The sequence below is a fragment of the Beta vulgaris genome, chromosome 3 (assembly GCF_026745355.1).
Source record: "Beta vulgaris subsp. vulgaris cultivar EL10 chromosome 3, EL10.2, whole genome shotgun sequence".
NCBI lineage: Eukaryota > Viridiplantae > Streptophyta > Magnoliopsida > Caryophyllales > Amaranthaceae > Beta > Beta vulgaris.
This window is the reverse complement of record NC_079204.1, coordinates 19,336,687-19,352,145: the sequence shown is the minus strand read 5'-3', so window position 1 is coordinate 19,352,145 and position 15,459 is coordinate 19,336,687. Positions and strand designations below refer to the sequence as shown.

The 15,459-nt window shown below is 35.1% G+C and overlaps 1 protein-coding gene across 1 annotated transcript; it reads right to left on the bottom strand.

The window, feature by feature from the left end:
* Positions 1-2,717: 2,717 nt before the first annotated feature.
* On the bottom strand, positions 2,718-10,159 carry LOC125495845 (sterol 14-demethylase-like). The gene is made up of 2 exons (XM_048640658.2): positions 9,657-10,159; positions 2,718-3,908 (listed from the first exon to the last, which is right to left on the bottom strand). The coding sequence occupies exons 1-2, from the start codon at positions 10,140-10,142 to the stop codon at positions 2,907-2,909; spliced, it is 1,488 nt and encodes a 495-aa protein (XP_048496615.1). The 5' UTR covers positions 10,143-10,159; the 3' UTR covers positions 2,718-2,906.
* Between the last annotated feature and the right edge of the window lie 5,300 nt (positions 10,160-15,459).

Genomic DNA, 15,459 nt, shown 5'->3' with positions numbered 1-15,459 from the left:
CCACAAGCTCCAACCCACTCTTTGAAATCCCTTAGTCTCATCAATTCATGGAATTGCCATCCCTTCTAATGACATTAAGGAAGTCTCAATATCACTAGTAGAATCCGGGTCATTTATGACAACGTAATAATGACGGACAAGATACCCTGTTGCAAATGTCTTTCTGTGATGGCTAATGACTTGCTAACAACGGGATTACCTAACACGAATACCTTTCTCGAAGAGATTACCCATCTACAACCGCCCCCATTCATAACGAGTTCGCAATGGGAAATCCTGTCATTATTGACCTTACGCAAGGAGATAACATTAATGACGTTTTGTATAATTGACGATGATCCCCATTTGAATTGACGAATCTATTGCGTGTGCTCGAGGTATAAGTTTTGTATAAATGGTTATTCACCATGTACGATGATCCCCGCTGACCATCCATGGCTTCACGGTTAAAGTGCCTGTTTATGCTAAAATTTGCCTCTTACGACAAAATTAAAGTTAGAGACGATTTAAACAGATATTGAGTTTTACGATGCAAGGAATGAATGCAAGAGGAGATTCAAGGGATCAACACACAGAAATGGTGACGCGGAAAACCCCAATGAAGGTGGGTAAAAACCGCGGGTGGAGATGGTTCCACCAATCTACTATCAGAGATTGTCGTTCCAGATGAACAACAATCGTTACAGCTTAAGTTTTTGATCTAAGTACAAATATTGAATGTAACTCAGTAGAATGAATAACTCTTTTTATATGCTTTTTTGTATTAGTAATGTCGTATCTTTCTTTCAAGCTTTTTTGGGCTTAAATACTCTATCACTCCACTAAGAATTTACAACGGTAATTCTCCTTGATTGTAGGAGATTCTCCTTGCTATGCTCAACCAACAAAATCTGCCTCCTAGCTTTGTGTAACTGATTTTCCGTAGCGACGTTGTTAGCTGAATCATGATAGGATCACCATCCTTCTTTCTCAGAACATTAGTTGCTAGATTGATTGACTTAGTCTTCACGCCTTACTTTCACAGCTAGCCTTACGTCTTAACGTTAAAGTCATTATGTCGTTGCGTCAGTGTCAACCTGTAAAAATTAGGCATAACAGTGCCCAACTCATAATTGGCGAATTCGTTGGTTCCATTCCTACAGGATGCAAGCCAATGGGACCTTCCAATAATTCTATTGGAATTGGCTTTGTATCAATGGGATCTCATCATCCATATATAAGGAATTGGTTGTTTTCGCATCCATTGCTTGGATATAAGACTAGTAGTTATATAGTGTAAGCATTATATCTTGGGAGTAGAATATTCCTCAGCATGTTTGTACTGAAGGAAGAAATTACTACTCTTAAGATAGATTCCTGGAAACATTTACCTTGTTTTTCTTTTCCAAAGGATAAAAATCTTAGTCTGGATCAGGGCCGGCCAATGGCCTGTGCAAACAGACCATCAGCACAGGGCCTCGAAATTTTGAGGGCCCAATTTGCAGCCCAGCTTTTTTTAAAAAAAAAAATTTCCAGTTCTCTGTCATCCTTCTTCATTCGCGGCGTGTAAACTGCAAATAACAAACCACGTTCTTCTCTAACTGAGTAACTTCCCCTAATTTCTCTTTCCAATTTTCAGAAATTTGGTATCTTTTAAACATCTTCTAAATTCTTAATTTCTCTTAACAACTTCCCAAATTCTCTCACTCATTCCTTATCAAACGTTACCTAAAATATGAAAATATAATTCTGATTTTCTCCATTCAATCTTCAATTAACAACTTATTTTTTCACTCTTTATATATTTATAACTCATTTTTATTTTTTCATCAATTATCAATTAGTTCTGAGACAAAAGAAATTGAAATTCATACCTTTAAATTTTTGTAATTTTTGATTTCTGGAAATTTGGAGAGGAAGAAACCAGATTCGTGAAGAACTGAATAATTGAATATACCTTCTCTTTCTAAATATTCGTGAAATTTGCGGTCGAACTGAAGATTAGTGAAATTTGCAGTCGACTGTCAAAGTCAAACTTCGAAGAAATTAAAGTACGAAGATGAAAGTTTGAGACAGGTGAATCCTAAATTCTAAATATCTACACTAATTATCATTCACTAGTTATTCGATTGTGTTTATCAATTATCAATTTTTTGTGTTTAATTTTTGGTTTGAAATGGTTTTACAGTAACTCATGCGTGCTTCATATGAACTTGAAAAAGATGATGTACTAGTCTACTAGATTGTGGCTCCCCTAAAAAAAAAAGTCTACTAGATGAGTAGATGTGGCAGCACCGCAACAGGTATATTTAGTGGCTTACTCACTTAGTGCATTATAGTTCTAATACTTTATATTTAGTGGCTTTATAGTTATATTACTTTATATTTTCAGAATTTTAGTATATGTTCTTTGTACTAGAAGTCGTATTATATGTTTTAGTAGGTAAAATCTTGTAGTTTTCAGTTATGTTCTTTGTACTAGAAGTAATATTTTAATAAAGTAGTTTAAGTTTTCGTGAATTCAATTTGTAAGAATATAATCGTATTTTGATAATTTTTTTAATAAATATTTTTTTATTATGAAAATGAAATTTTTTCTAAATATAAGGGCCTAATTTTTAAGATTAGAACAGGGCCTCTAAGATGTTTAAGACGGCCCTGGTCTGGATCACTCTATACGGAGTCCAACGTAAACCATCTCTACGAGTAATGAGAGAAAAATCAATGCAACAAGGGGGAATGCAATAGAGGAGGATAGTATTATTTTTATTTTTTTTTATATGATTTCTCCATAAACTTACTACATGCGTATTTCAACTATAACAATGACATAGCATTGCATTGCATGACACTTGCAGTGTACAAGTAAACATAAATAAGCATTCATAATTGAACATCTTGGAGACTTGGACAGGGATTCCCAAGTTTCAATCAATTACAAGATTTTGACGATTGTAACGCACCATCACCTTTCCTTTAACACCCCAAATTATGTCATTATATTCTGTCTCTGGGAATGGAGATTTCAGCTCGAGGTCAAAGTTCCTAAGAAGATAGCTCCATATAGTCTTCATCTCTAAGTATGCAAAGGTCTCGCCAAGACAGCTATGTCGTCCTCCTCCAAAAGATATAAAAGACAGCCGACCTGCTAACTTATCCTCATCTCTTCCGAGCTTAAACCTTTCAGGATCAAAATTATCTGGATCCTTGTAAATATGCGGCAGACGATTTGTGATAGCAGCTGAAGTGACAAGAATATGACCTTTTGGAATGCCATACTTTTTACCCTCTCGAGTAATCACTTCGAACTCAGTATGAGATTGGCGCAGTAACAATGCAATCGGAGGGTGCAACCTTAACGTCTCCTTAATACAGCTATACAATACTTGCATTTCTGATAAAACATCGTAATTTATTGTATTCCTGTGCTTCTTCATCAAACTTCTCTGCTCTTCTAAAGCCGCAATCCAGTATTTCTTATTATAAAGCAGAAGATTAGCTCCTGCCCTGATAGATGTACTCAAACTTGTACGTTGGCCTCCATACAGCATAGTAATGAGTAGACCTGTAATCTCTTTCACGGTTGCTGCACGACCGTCTTTGTACTTGGACTCAATCAGGCTCTGCAACATGTCATCCACTGAATTCCCAGATAATTTTCGAGATTCTATGATGTTTGAAAGTAGATCATCGAGTTTCTCTCGGGCTTTATCGCGACGACGATGAGTTGGGATAGGAAGATAGGGGAACATGGTAGTAATAGGTACCCACGCACTGTTGATATCATGGAGTAGAGTATCTATATCATCAACAAGATTATCGCGGACTGCCGAACCAAGAAAGCATCTGCTTGTTATTAGAATGACAAGATGCCCTAGCTCAACTGCCAAATCAACCTCTCCGGTATCTCCCCACTTGGAAAAGAAGTCCTAAAATGAAGTATAAATACCAGCAGCATTAACCAACTAGCTCTGGTAGTTATATCGAATTTTCAAAAGACAATTACATAAGCCTTGTTCTATTCATGTTGTTTTTCTTATCTCAACTTAACTCAACATACTTTAACTATTCAGAATTTTTTAGACATTATTATTAGACATTTTCTAAATCTATTTGTTATTCTTATGAAGCCACATATTTACTTATATGCAGATGTAATAGGACATAATGGAGTTTTTTCACTAGAAAAGGTAGATCTGGTAGCTGGTAAGTTATAATAGCTAGGGTGTACTAGTAGGAAAAACTCTAACTGATCCGTTCAAAATGGATTAACTAATTTGCAAACGAAACAAATCAGTTAGGGACGGAGTGGTTGAGGAAAGTTAAATGATTACCACCGGATCGGTTAACACTTCACTAATCTAGTTTGGAGCACAAAGTCGGATCAGTTGTTCAAGTTAACTGATCCACTTTTGTATCTCCACCAAATCAGTTAACTTAGGTTTCAAAAAAACTTGTGTATTCCTAAAGCCAGTAGATATACATTAACAACAAGCAAATATATATTTCTTTAGGGTGTGTCCCTCTACTTCACCCCAAAAAAAACGGAGTAGATAGAACCCTTCAAAAAGAAAAAGGAGGTGGAATAGAATCATAGATAGATGCATTAAATATTAGTAAGCGGATCCAGTAGATAGATGCATTAAATACAATCTCTATTTTTTTTAGTTGAAATAAATCTTGAACAAATACTAACGTACAAAGAGAAAGTAATATTTGACTCAATTGTTGAAATTTTGCATGTGCGTTAGGTAAAATGAGGATAAAATGGTCAAATTGCCAACAAAACCTTTACCAAAAAAGAAAAGGAAAATTGAATTTTAATAATCCAACCTTTAGGCGGTCTTCTTAAAACAGTCCCACTTATAAGTTATTTTTGAATAATCCAACCTTTTGGTAATATCTTCTCATAATGGTCCTTAACCTGTTGTCACGGCATAATAGGTCAAATGTGACACATGTCACCCTCTCGTTGATCATAACATTTTCTCCCTCCTCTACTTCTTTTTCTACACAACCACCACCATTACCACCACCCTACCCCTGCCCCTTGCAGCACCACCCCCACCCCACCCTATCCCATCCCACTGCAACCTACCCCCAACCGAAACCCCTTGCAGCCCCACCCCCACCCCAGCCCACTGCAACACAAGCCCCTGCAGTCCGACCACACCCCAATTCGCTGCAGCCCCATCCCACCCCCAATCCGCTACAAACCCCACCTCAGTTCGATGCAGCCCAACCCCACCCCCACCCCCACCCCACCCCCACCCCACACCACCAAGCATGCTGCGGCCTAATTCCAGCCCGTTGCAAACCTTAAACTCCACCCCACCCGATCTCTCCACTCGATTCCCACCCCCGTAACAAACCCCATGTAATCCCCCCACACCTTGCCGGTAGCCCCGAGCAAACCCCCTGCAAACCTCGCCGATCTCTCCACCCGATTCCCACCCCCGTAACAAACCTGATTCCCACCCGATTTCCCTTCGTCTTTTTCCATCATGTCACCCCTTCCCGGCGACGAAGAGAGAAATAGAGGGCGGCCGGTGGAAGAGATGGGAGGGGTCAAACTGAACCAAGGAGGTGAAGGGGGAAGAGAGAGAAATGAGTAGGAGGAGGGGGTAAAAATTACCTGATGTTCAGGTCACAAGTCACTAGGATCATTATGAGAAGATATTACCAAAAGGTTGGATTATTCAAAAATAACTTATAAGTGGGACTGTTTTAAGAAGACAGCCTAAAGGTTGGATTATTAAAATCCAATTTTCCAAAAGAAAATGTTGCATCTAAATAAAAAAAAACCCCTAAAAATGTAATTATTGCAACTAACAAAATTAGAGGAATTATCACTAAGCCTTTTCTCAAGATGAAAGTGTAAAATTAATTTGAGACGATGGACGAAAAATATAAAATGTTATATCGGGCAAAGTGATTAAATTTTTCTTTGGAAATATTTCCTCCGTCCCATAATATAAATGTTTGCCTAATATTTTTCATAGGAATTAAGGTAAGTAGAATCTAAGATAAATGTAAATAATATTTTGTTTATGTAAATGAATGTTGTGAGAAAAAATATGATTTTATGAGAGAGAATAGTGAATAATTTGTGATAGAGCATTAAATACTATCATATTTGCACGCTATGCGTGCGTGTCATATTAACTTTTTTTCTTAATTAGATTCTTATCAATGTTATAAAACAAATTTGATTCGAACAAAAATTTATGATTATTTTTAATTTTCTAGATATGCCTTCTTAAATCAATATTTCGTTGATTGTTTTTAGTTCTTTGTTCATCATTATTCAAGTACAGTATCGAGAGAAGGAAATATAAAGTAGAAAAAAACTTGTGATAAAAATAAAGCGGAAGAACTTGTGTATCAGTTTCAATCGTTGAATATTAATAAAGTGGAAGAGTTTGATTAATATAAAAGAGATTACCGAATAATAATCAACATTTAGGTTTTAAATTATTATTAGTATAATTATCAATATGGAATTTTAATTTTTATTTTTTCTTCTAAATAAAATGATATTGTCAATTTATTTTTTGATCAAAGTTTTTCACACATATGTAAGAAGAGGAAATTGTTATCCTTAATTTAATATTTAATTGAAAAATTAAATTTAACTTAATTGCTAACTTGTTCAATATATATGGCAAGTAGCAATAAGAAAAAATTATTTAATATATATGGCAATTTAAATTCATTGAATTTACATGAGACTTTTTGTAAGGCAAAACTAGCTTCCTCCCCGTTTCACTTATATATTAGAGATATTGAATAGCTAATTCAACTATTGGGTTGAATAACAAAGCAAAAAACTAATTCCTTTTGATATTTTCTTGTGAATAATGGGTTTTCGAAGGAACCTCAATCAACTTATATGTGATCATGATCCTATGATCATATTTTATTACTGAAACAAGAGAAGCTCGTTCGAATATTAAGGAGATTGTAGAAAACTTTTCCTTCAACGCTTTTGAGACGGTTGAGACTAAAGTCTTCTCTGCAGGCATTCTTATGTTATGGAACAGGCGGCTTCATTGCTTCACTTTCATAACTAAAGAACCTCGTGCCATCCATGGAGTAATTCAGGTTTATAATTTTCCTCCTTTTTTGTTGAATTATATAATGCAAATACTAAATTTAATTTAATAGTAGGCTTATCATGTGGAAAATATGAACGATATTGCGAAAAATGTTAATATGCCTTGGTTAGTAGTTGGTGGTTCTAATGGCATTAGGGTTGCGCATGAAAAATTTAGTAGTTATAACCAAAGGATTACAAGATCATAGATTATAAGTAGACTACGGATGTTTGTAATTTACATGATTTGGACTTCATAGGTAGTAAGTATACTTGATTTAACAAATGAAAGAAGTATCTTATTTTCGAAAGACTTGATTGTTGTTGGATTCTCCGAGTTGGATCACTATTTTCCGAATCCTCTTTCTCCTTATCTCTTCATTATTTGCCTAGAATACCAATCTAGGGTAATCCATGAAGCTTGGTGTTTAAAAGAGTGGACTCCATTTAAAGTAAGGCTAGGGAGGAAACCAAAATTCTTTCTCCTCCGATCCATGAAATCCATCCTTGAAACTTTTGTAATATCACTGGCGGCTGGCCAAACAACTAATGAGTCCAAATCTAGAACCTTAAGTCTCCGCAACGCTCTATTCATTTTCCTCCTTTGGGGCCTCTAGCTCTAGCTTAATTAGAAGGGATGCCTGCCTAGGTTTTTCGTAAACATAATATTCTATCCTCTGTCCTATTTAAATATTCAACTTGAGTAGCCAAAATGCCTTCTTTGCAACAGATGCACTGGAATCTGAACTCAAAGGCATTGCAATTGCCTTATGATTGAAAGAAACAAATGGAACCCATGTAAAATGTATTGGCTGTCAACGCCATACATCCAAAATGATATATATTGCTATAAGAACTTTTATAACATACATTATCAATGACTGCAGGGTGTTTGTTCCTCAAGCTAGGTAATTAATGTCACATCTGCTGATGCCTAAAAAGATACAGCGGAAGATTAGGAGATAACAGAAGATTCCCTTACAGCGTCTATACTTTGCCCCATCCCTCAACAAAATCTGTATGGAACTCTTTTTTATTAGATAAGTCATCTTGTAATAGTTTTAACTCTAGTTTGGATGCTCCTAATAGAGGAGTGATCATGTAATAAACAGAACTTGGATAAACTTAAAGCAAGGAGCACGTGTTTTTCCTGGGGCCCGTTTGACATCACTAAGGGTCCGTTCGATATCACTGTCAGTTTTTAATTTTTGATTTTGTGATTTTAGAATCATATGCTATAAGTAGTATTATAAATGTAAACTTGGTCATAATGATAGTAATCATGCTAATTTTGAAAACTGACAACTAAAAGTTGGAAACTACTTAATTTGGTTTCCATATTATGGTTTTTGATTTCAAAAAAACTGAAAACTAAAAACAGAAGACGATAACGAACGGGCCCTAAGTTTTCAGTTTTTGTTTTTTTGAATATAAAAGTCATATGATATAAGTGGTATAATAAAATGAAAACTAATCATACTTATATTATGTATGTCAATTTTAAAACTGACAAATGAAAATTAAAAACTACTTTCTCTGATTATCATATTTTTATTTTTGTTTATAAAAAAGAAAATGAAGGATCCCTTAGACTAATAAATGCGTGCAATAATTATGGTATGGTAGAGTAACTAGATTAAGTGATAATAAATGAAAAAAAAAAAGTTTTCTTAGGTTAATAGATGATGCATGAACAATAGTGAGTGGTCCTTTTCTTATATATTAGATATTCTAGTGCTATCCCAGTTTCAAACTATAAGATATGTATGGACGCATTACGAAAAATTAGTTTGACTAGAAATATCACTAATAATATGACCTAATTAAATTATAAAAATCAGATCATTAGATTTCTCCTGAATAATATTATTTCCTTCGTCTCATAATATAACGTTTAATTGATTCTTTTTGCACAGTTTTTAAAACGTACATTTGACTTTCGATATCATTAATCCTATATCAGTAAAAAAAATTATAAAAAGTTCAGATTATGAAAGTAAACATTTAGGTGAATCTAACAACATCACACATGAGTATGAATTTTTTTTTATATATTAATGAGAATATTTGGTTAAAGATTTTAAAATTTAACTCCGAGAAAGAAAACAAACACTACATTATTGGACGGATGTTCTATGATGATTTTTTTTTTTTTTGTATAGTTATTATTAACATGAATTAAATGTAAATAACAATCAAAATTCGACCTCGGATATTATACGTGGCTTGAATTTTGAAACAGGGAAGTCCCATTTTCTTAAACCGATCTTACCTGAAATCACGTATCCCAAGTTTGTCTAGGAAAGGAACCAAATTGTATTACTCTATATAGTGGATTTCTTCTGTGTAATACTAATTGATAGGACCTCATTAATAAGTTCTACAAAATCGCCTACACTGAAAAACATGGTTATGGATCTGAATCCATTAGTATGGAACATTTCAAGTTTAATAGAATTTGGGATGCTAGCTATTAATTGATTAAAAGTAGCCCTTAGGGCTGATGGTAACGTTTGGCAAAAAAACAAAGGAACACGTAATAGTAAATTTTAGAAATGAGTAGAAAAGATGGTGTCCACACCTGAACTTCGTGGTGCATAATATCAACCAAACCTTTGAGTTTGTTGATGCGAAAGGCCTCCTCGAAGAAGCGAAACTGCTCCTGGCGGACAGGGTAATCGACGTCGTACATAACTCCAGGTCCAAAGATCGGCACGGTGTAGCCATATACCTCGCGCTGACTGGCCTCGCACTCCGACGCGTTGAAGAAATGAGCAGATACATCTGGTTCAAGCAAGAATGTGAAATTCTTGTTAAACACATCCAAAGTAAATACACTACCAAGATTTTCATACTCCTCCTTTAGCATCTTGACGGGGTTCGCTACGAAGCGAAGCAAACCCCCGATAAGCGGCAGCCACCCTTTCACCACGGGTGGTGGTAGGTGTTTGCTGCTTTTGATGGGAGTTTTGAAGGCCCATTTTGTTATTAATTTTGCTGCTACAAATGTAGCTATAACGAGCAGCGCTACATTGAACAACTGCAGCTTCGTATTAATAATTTCCATCTTCTTCTTTTGTTTGGTGTATTGCTTGGACGTGTTTATGTGCATTATATAATGGGCATCGACGTATTGATCTACAATTAACTTTTTCGAATTGAGTTTGTGTTTTGCGAGGAGAATATTATACAAGGCAAAGTCAACTATTCCAACAAATCATTGCAACTCAAAGCAAGTTAAAATCCTTTTCTTCCGTAGACAGTACTTCAAAGACCTCCTTTTATTAGTATATAGTTGTATTATAATCCTACTATTGTTATAATATTTTGTTATTATTGGCTAGCTCCAAGAGTATAATGGAACTAAGCAATAGTCGATACTCTTATTCATACAATGATTCATATTTCTTTTAGTTGTTCTCTTGTTATAATTCATATTACTTTATAGGTTGTATAAATTATTCATTATGTAACATCTAATAATTTATATTGTACTAGGCTAACAACTATGACAAAAATATCTTATTTATAAAAATAAAAATTTTAGACTATGTACAAACTTATACTCATCTTACGTAGTACTATAATATTTTAAGGTTGTTTATTTAAAATCAAACTTTATAAAAAATTTATCATAGAATGGGCTTCTTAGAAAAATTCAGTATTGAATTCGTCTAATTTTATGTTAAAATTAAGCCATCTATTCTAATAATTTGTGTTAATTTTTTCATCATTCAAAACTCTAATATATATGTAATTTTATGGCTCTATTACTTTATTTTCTCAAATTGTACTCCTTCTGCTCTTGTAATATCTTCCTATTTTCAAATTTGGCAATATTTATAAGTAAAGAGAATCATTTAAATTCTTTTCAATATAATCCAGAAAAAACACAATCATGTGGAGTTTTGTTCGAATCGTCTACAGGAGTACATTAGAAAATATCAAATTTTTACAATTTTACTAATATGTCATTAAAGATATTGATCCTACAAAATGTGCATTGACAGATGTGAAAAATGGAAATAGGAAAATCTTCGTGGAATGGAGGGAGTATATAATACTTCTCTGCAGTTAATACTATATAGAGGACTTCAAAAATCATAATTGTATTTAGTAATATAATTATATTCCTACATTATTAACAATTAATATTTTAATGCAAACTTCAATTAGCTCTATTCAATTATAATGAGATTGTGTAATTTTTTAAGATGTAGTAAAAGTTCAAATAAGCATGTGTATTATTGATTTTTTAGATAATTTTCTGAAAATGAAACTTTCGTTTCTCTTAATAATTTTAAAACTCTATTCGTACCATAATTCATACAATAATTCTTATTATATTAAATTCGTACTCGTCTTATAATTTCTTTATCGTTACATGGTCCAACGTAAATGATAAAACATTAGCCATTGTTACAATTCATCTAAATATTTACATTTTCATAGGTTGTAAGTACTCTCCAATGATGTAATAATCATAACTTTCGTATAATGTAGCGAAAGTTATACTTAATTTATATTGTATAATCTTACTTTTTGGTTATTTAATCAAAATAAAACTCTAATATTTCTGTTGTAACCTAAAAATAAAGGGTTAGTATTGGGACACTACTAATCGGGAACGTCCACGTGTCCCAGAACGGGAAGGAAAATTGGGCAGCTTTCTAAAGGGTTGTCCTTTAGAAAATAAAAGCCCACTTTTGGCCTGAAAATAATAAATGAAAGCCCAATTCTCAAAAAATGGCTTGAGAGATATTACATACACCCTCAGTTGAGGCACGCGGTCATAGTGTTGCTCAGATACCATTTGTAACACCCGATCCTTACGAAGTCGAGTATATGGTCACTAATGCGCATCCAAGGCCAACAACTGTTCTCAATAACCAACACTAATTCTTTTGGGGTATTTTATCCTCACTTATGCGGATCCAGTTGGAATGAGTAACTTGTTAAATACCTTGAAGAAATCATGAGGGGTATTACATCAGATCCCAAACACTATAAATAGTTACCATAAAATCAAGTAATAGCTTATTGAATAATGTGCCATTACTCTACCAAAATATTCTCTCTCACTTTCTCTCTCTATCTCTACTCCCTTTTTCCATACCTGATATCTGACTTAAGTTTCTGAGCGGGAAGCACCACCCAAACCTCCTAGGTTAGTTCCTGTTACTGCAGGTTCGAGAATGAAGCTCACGCTCGGGTGCAGAATTAAGGAATCGGTGCACAAGTCTCCAAAGAAGATCTTAAAGGATTGAAGTTGCTTGTCGGACAGGTAGACTAAACATTTGGTGCCTTCTATGAGGAGATGCAACGATGACTGATTGTTGCTCGTCCAATGTGGCTAGAAACTGCAGTTTTCAAATTCGAGTAGAAGACATAGTAGATGATGAGCAACCACCTAGAAGGAGGGATATCCCTCCGTCCATTATACATATTCCCGGTCAGAGTCAAGTACTTGTCATCCAGGAAAATCGTGAACGTCCAAGGTCTGCTGCTCATCTGGAAAATGTTTTAAAGGACTTACAGACCAAGATGGCAGCAATCTTCCAGGAACAGATCAAAAATAATATGTTATTTTTCCAAGTAAACCCAGAACCTGATGTCAACGATCTATCCCCTCTTTGAAGTCGCAATCATGAGAACAATGTCGGTCCTAGTCGACCTGCTTATCAAAAAGCCTCTATGAGGACAACTAGAGGAAAACTTCATGAGGATAGTGAACAGCGAAGGAAGATGGACTAGAATTTAGTGGTCATGACATGGATAATGTTCGTCCAAATGGACATAGGATTCAAACAAGACGCTAGGGAATACTTGGAAGCAAATAAATCTACTGCGTGAAAACAGTTGGCCTTAGGGTCTACACCGTACTTAAGAGATCCCCTTTTGAGGTTGCCTTCCAGGATATAACGAAAAGTTTGGTTCCTTGTCCTCTTGGACTAAGGCAAGAGTGTAGCCGATGGTTTATATGCGTGTAGCCGATGCAACCACCCCGTCTAATCCTGTGTTAAAGGAGTATCGTAAGGAGTTCATACCCGTTGAGTGACAGTTGGGAGCCCTCCGGGTCAACTAGTCAACCGTTTTCTCGACCAGGATCATGGAGATGCCCTCCTTCCCAAAGGTTAAACTCCCTACCGTAGAGCCGTTTGATGGAACAACTGATCCAGATGATCATCTCTCCGCTTATAAGAATCAGATGTACATCCAAGCAGAAGATGATGCTACTTGGTGCAAGAATTTCCCGGCTACCCTGAAAGAAGTAGCTCATCAAGGTAGTCAAATGCTTCACCAACATTAATGAACCTCTCATTAAGGTAAGCAACTGCCTCATCAATCACTATTTGATCAACTGTGATATTTTGCGAAAGTAAGCCTTGTCTTTCTAGCCTTCTTTTACCATGATGTGGATTCTTGTAACTGTTTCCCCCCTTATACTTAAGAATTTCAACCATAACATATTTCAATTGTAGCCATGTATATTTCAACACCACTGGGTCAAAAAAGTCATAGCAATCTTGAACCTTTGTGATCAAATCATCTAGGATCTTAGGAAATGACGAATACTGCAGTGCTTGTATTACTCTGAAAAAGCCTAAGTCTAGCACATTTAGGTCATCAGTAGACTGAGCTGGCTGATTTATCAACTTAATGTTGAACCCATTTTGAGTTGTTGCTGCCTTAAATTGTGGGTCATCTGCATGAATATGTGGCCTTGCATTATCCTGCTGGATGTAGATGTCTTTTGACAAGCCCTCAGGCCAATTCCCGATGATGGCATGAATGACATTGTTGATGATCATATCTCTCATTCTTTGTTGTGTAACACTATCAAGTGCTTTAGTGATAAGTGTGCCTACTCTTCTGTTTTTTGTTGAGTATTTGGCAGTGACATACTTAACAAATGGATACCTAACTTCCCATCATGTATCATATTCCCTTCACTGTCCTTGATGGGTCTTGGTGTTGCACACATGAAAAAACCCTTTTATTTTGTACCTCTTAGAAACATAACAATTATAAGGATCATCCTTAACAAGGAGTAAGTAGAACCTCCTCATATATGCGTATAACTAAAACCACTTCTCATCAATGTGAATTACATTATGCATATCAACAAATGTTGATGGTTCCGTGCTAGTTGCTGGTAGTATATGTTTCAATACCCACTGCATCCTATCGAGCTTATGTTTCTCTGTCAACTTGGGATGGTTGCTGCTTGTATGGCTTCTCAGTTTTCCCAATTTTAAGAGTCTATATACATCAACATGATGTAGTTTAAGATGTCCAGCAAATGCCCTAATACTTGTCCTCAAGTGAAGTGGAACTGTCTGAAGCCATGCCTCATCATAGACTTTAAGTTTTTTTGTCACATCTTCCAATTTTTTTGCTCCTTACATCTATAACATGGTCATTTGCTCTTTGTTGTTTTGCATCATTTCATATTATATACACTGTCATCCTATGAATCTTAAATTTTTTTTGAAAATTTTCTTTTAACACCCCATGGAAGTTTACCATGTATTTCCAAAGTAAGAAATTCACCAATTAACTTTCTTGTTGTCTCTAAACTCAATTCTTATTTTTTTCTACTTGAACTTACAATGACATGTTTTGCTGGTTGTGGCTGCTGCTCTTCTGCTTGGTATTCATGTTGATGTTGCTGTGATTGTTCCCCTATTTCTGTGATTATGCCACCTTCGTTGTCCGAGTCTGAATTATCATCACTATTATAATGAGTGCCCATTTCATGCAGCAGCAACTCCGCACTCTTCCATGCCTTCAGTGTCTAGGAGTTATTGAAGGCTTTGAACACTAAGCTCCTCAACATCTAATGGCTCTATTTTGGTAGATATCTGTGAAGAATAAAGACAAAAGTTGGAAGTTTTTTTTTTTTTTTTTGGAGTTTCAGCCCCCTAATTTCTAAGATTTGTACTAATTACAGTGATGTGTGTGTTGTGATGTAATTAAGATTTAAACTTGGTATTACTTTGTGTAACTACACCATTTTAGGTGGAAAACAGTTTGTCTCTCTCTTATTTTGTGAAAATGCCCCTCATTAAATTTTGGGTTATATATAAAAGAGGGAGAACATGGTGGTATTATTCTGGACAAATTTGAATTTGATTTAAAATTTCAGAAATTTGAAAATTTTGGCTCCAAATTTTTTTGGGAGGACGCAAATCTGCCTTGGTGGGAAAATTTTCCCACTTTTTTACACTCCCTCCAAATTCTCTATATTCACGTGGGAATTCAAATATCACAACTAAATTGGAACGAAGGAAGTATATAATTCAGAACTTTTCATGTCCACGAAAAGATTCTATTTTTCCCGCTGCAAAAACGTTAAGGTTCCTGCTACCATTGCCTCAAAA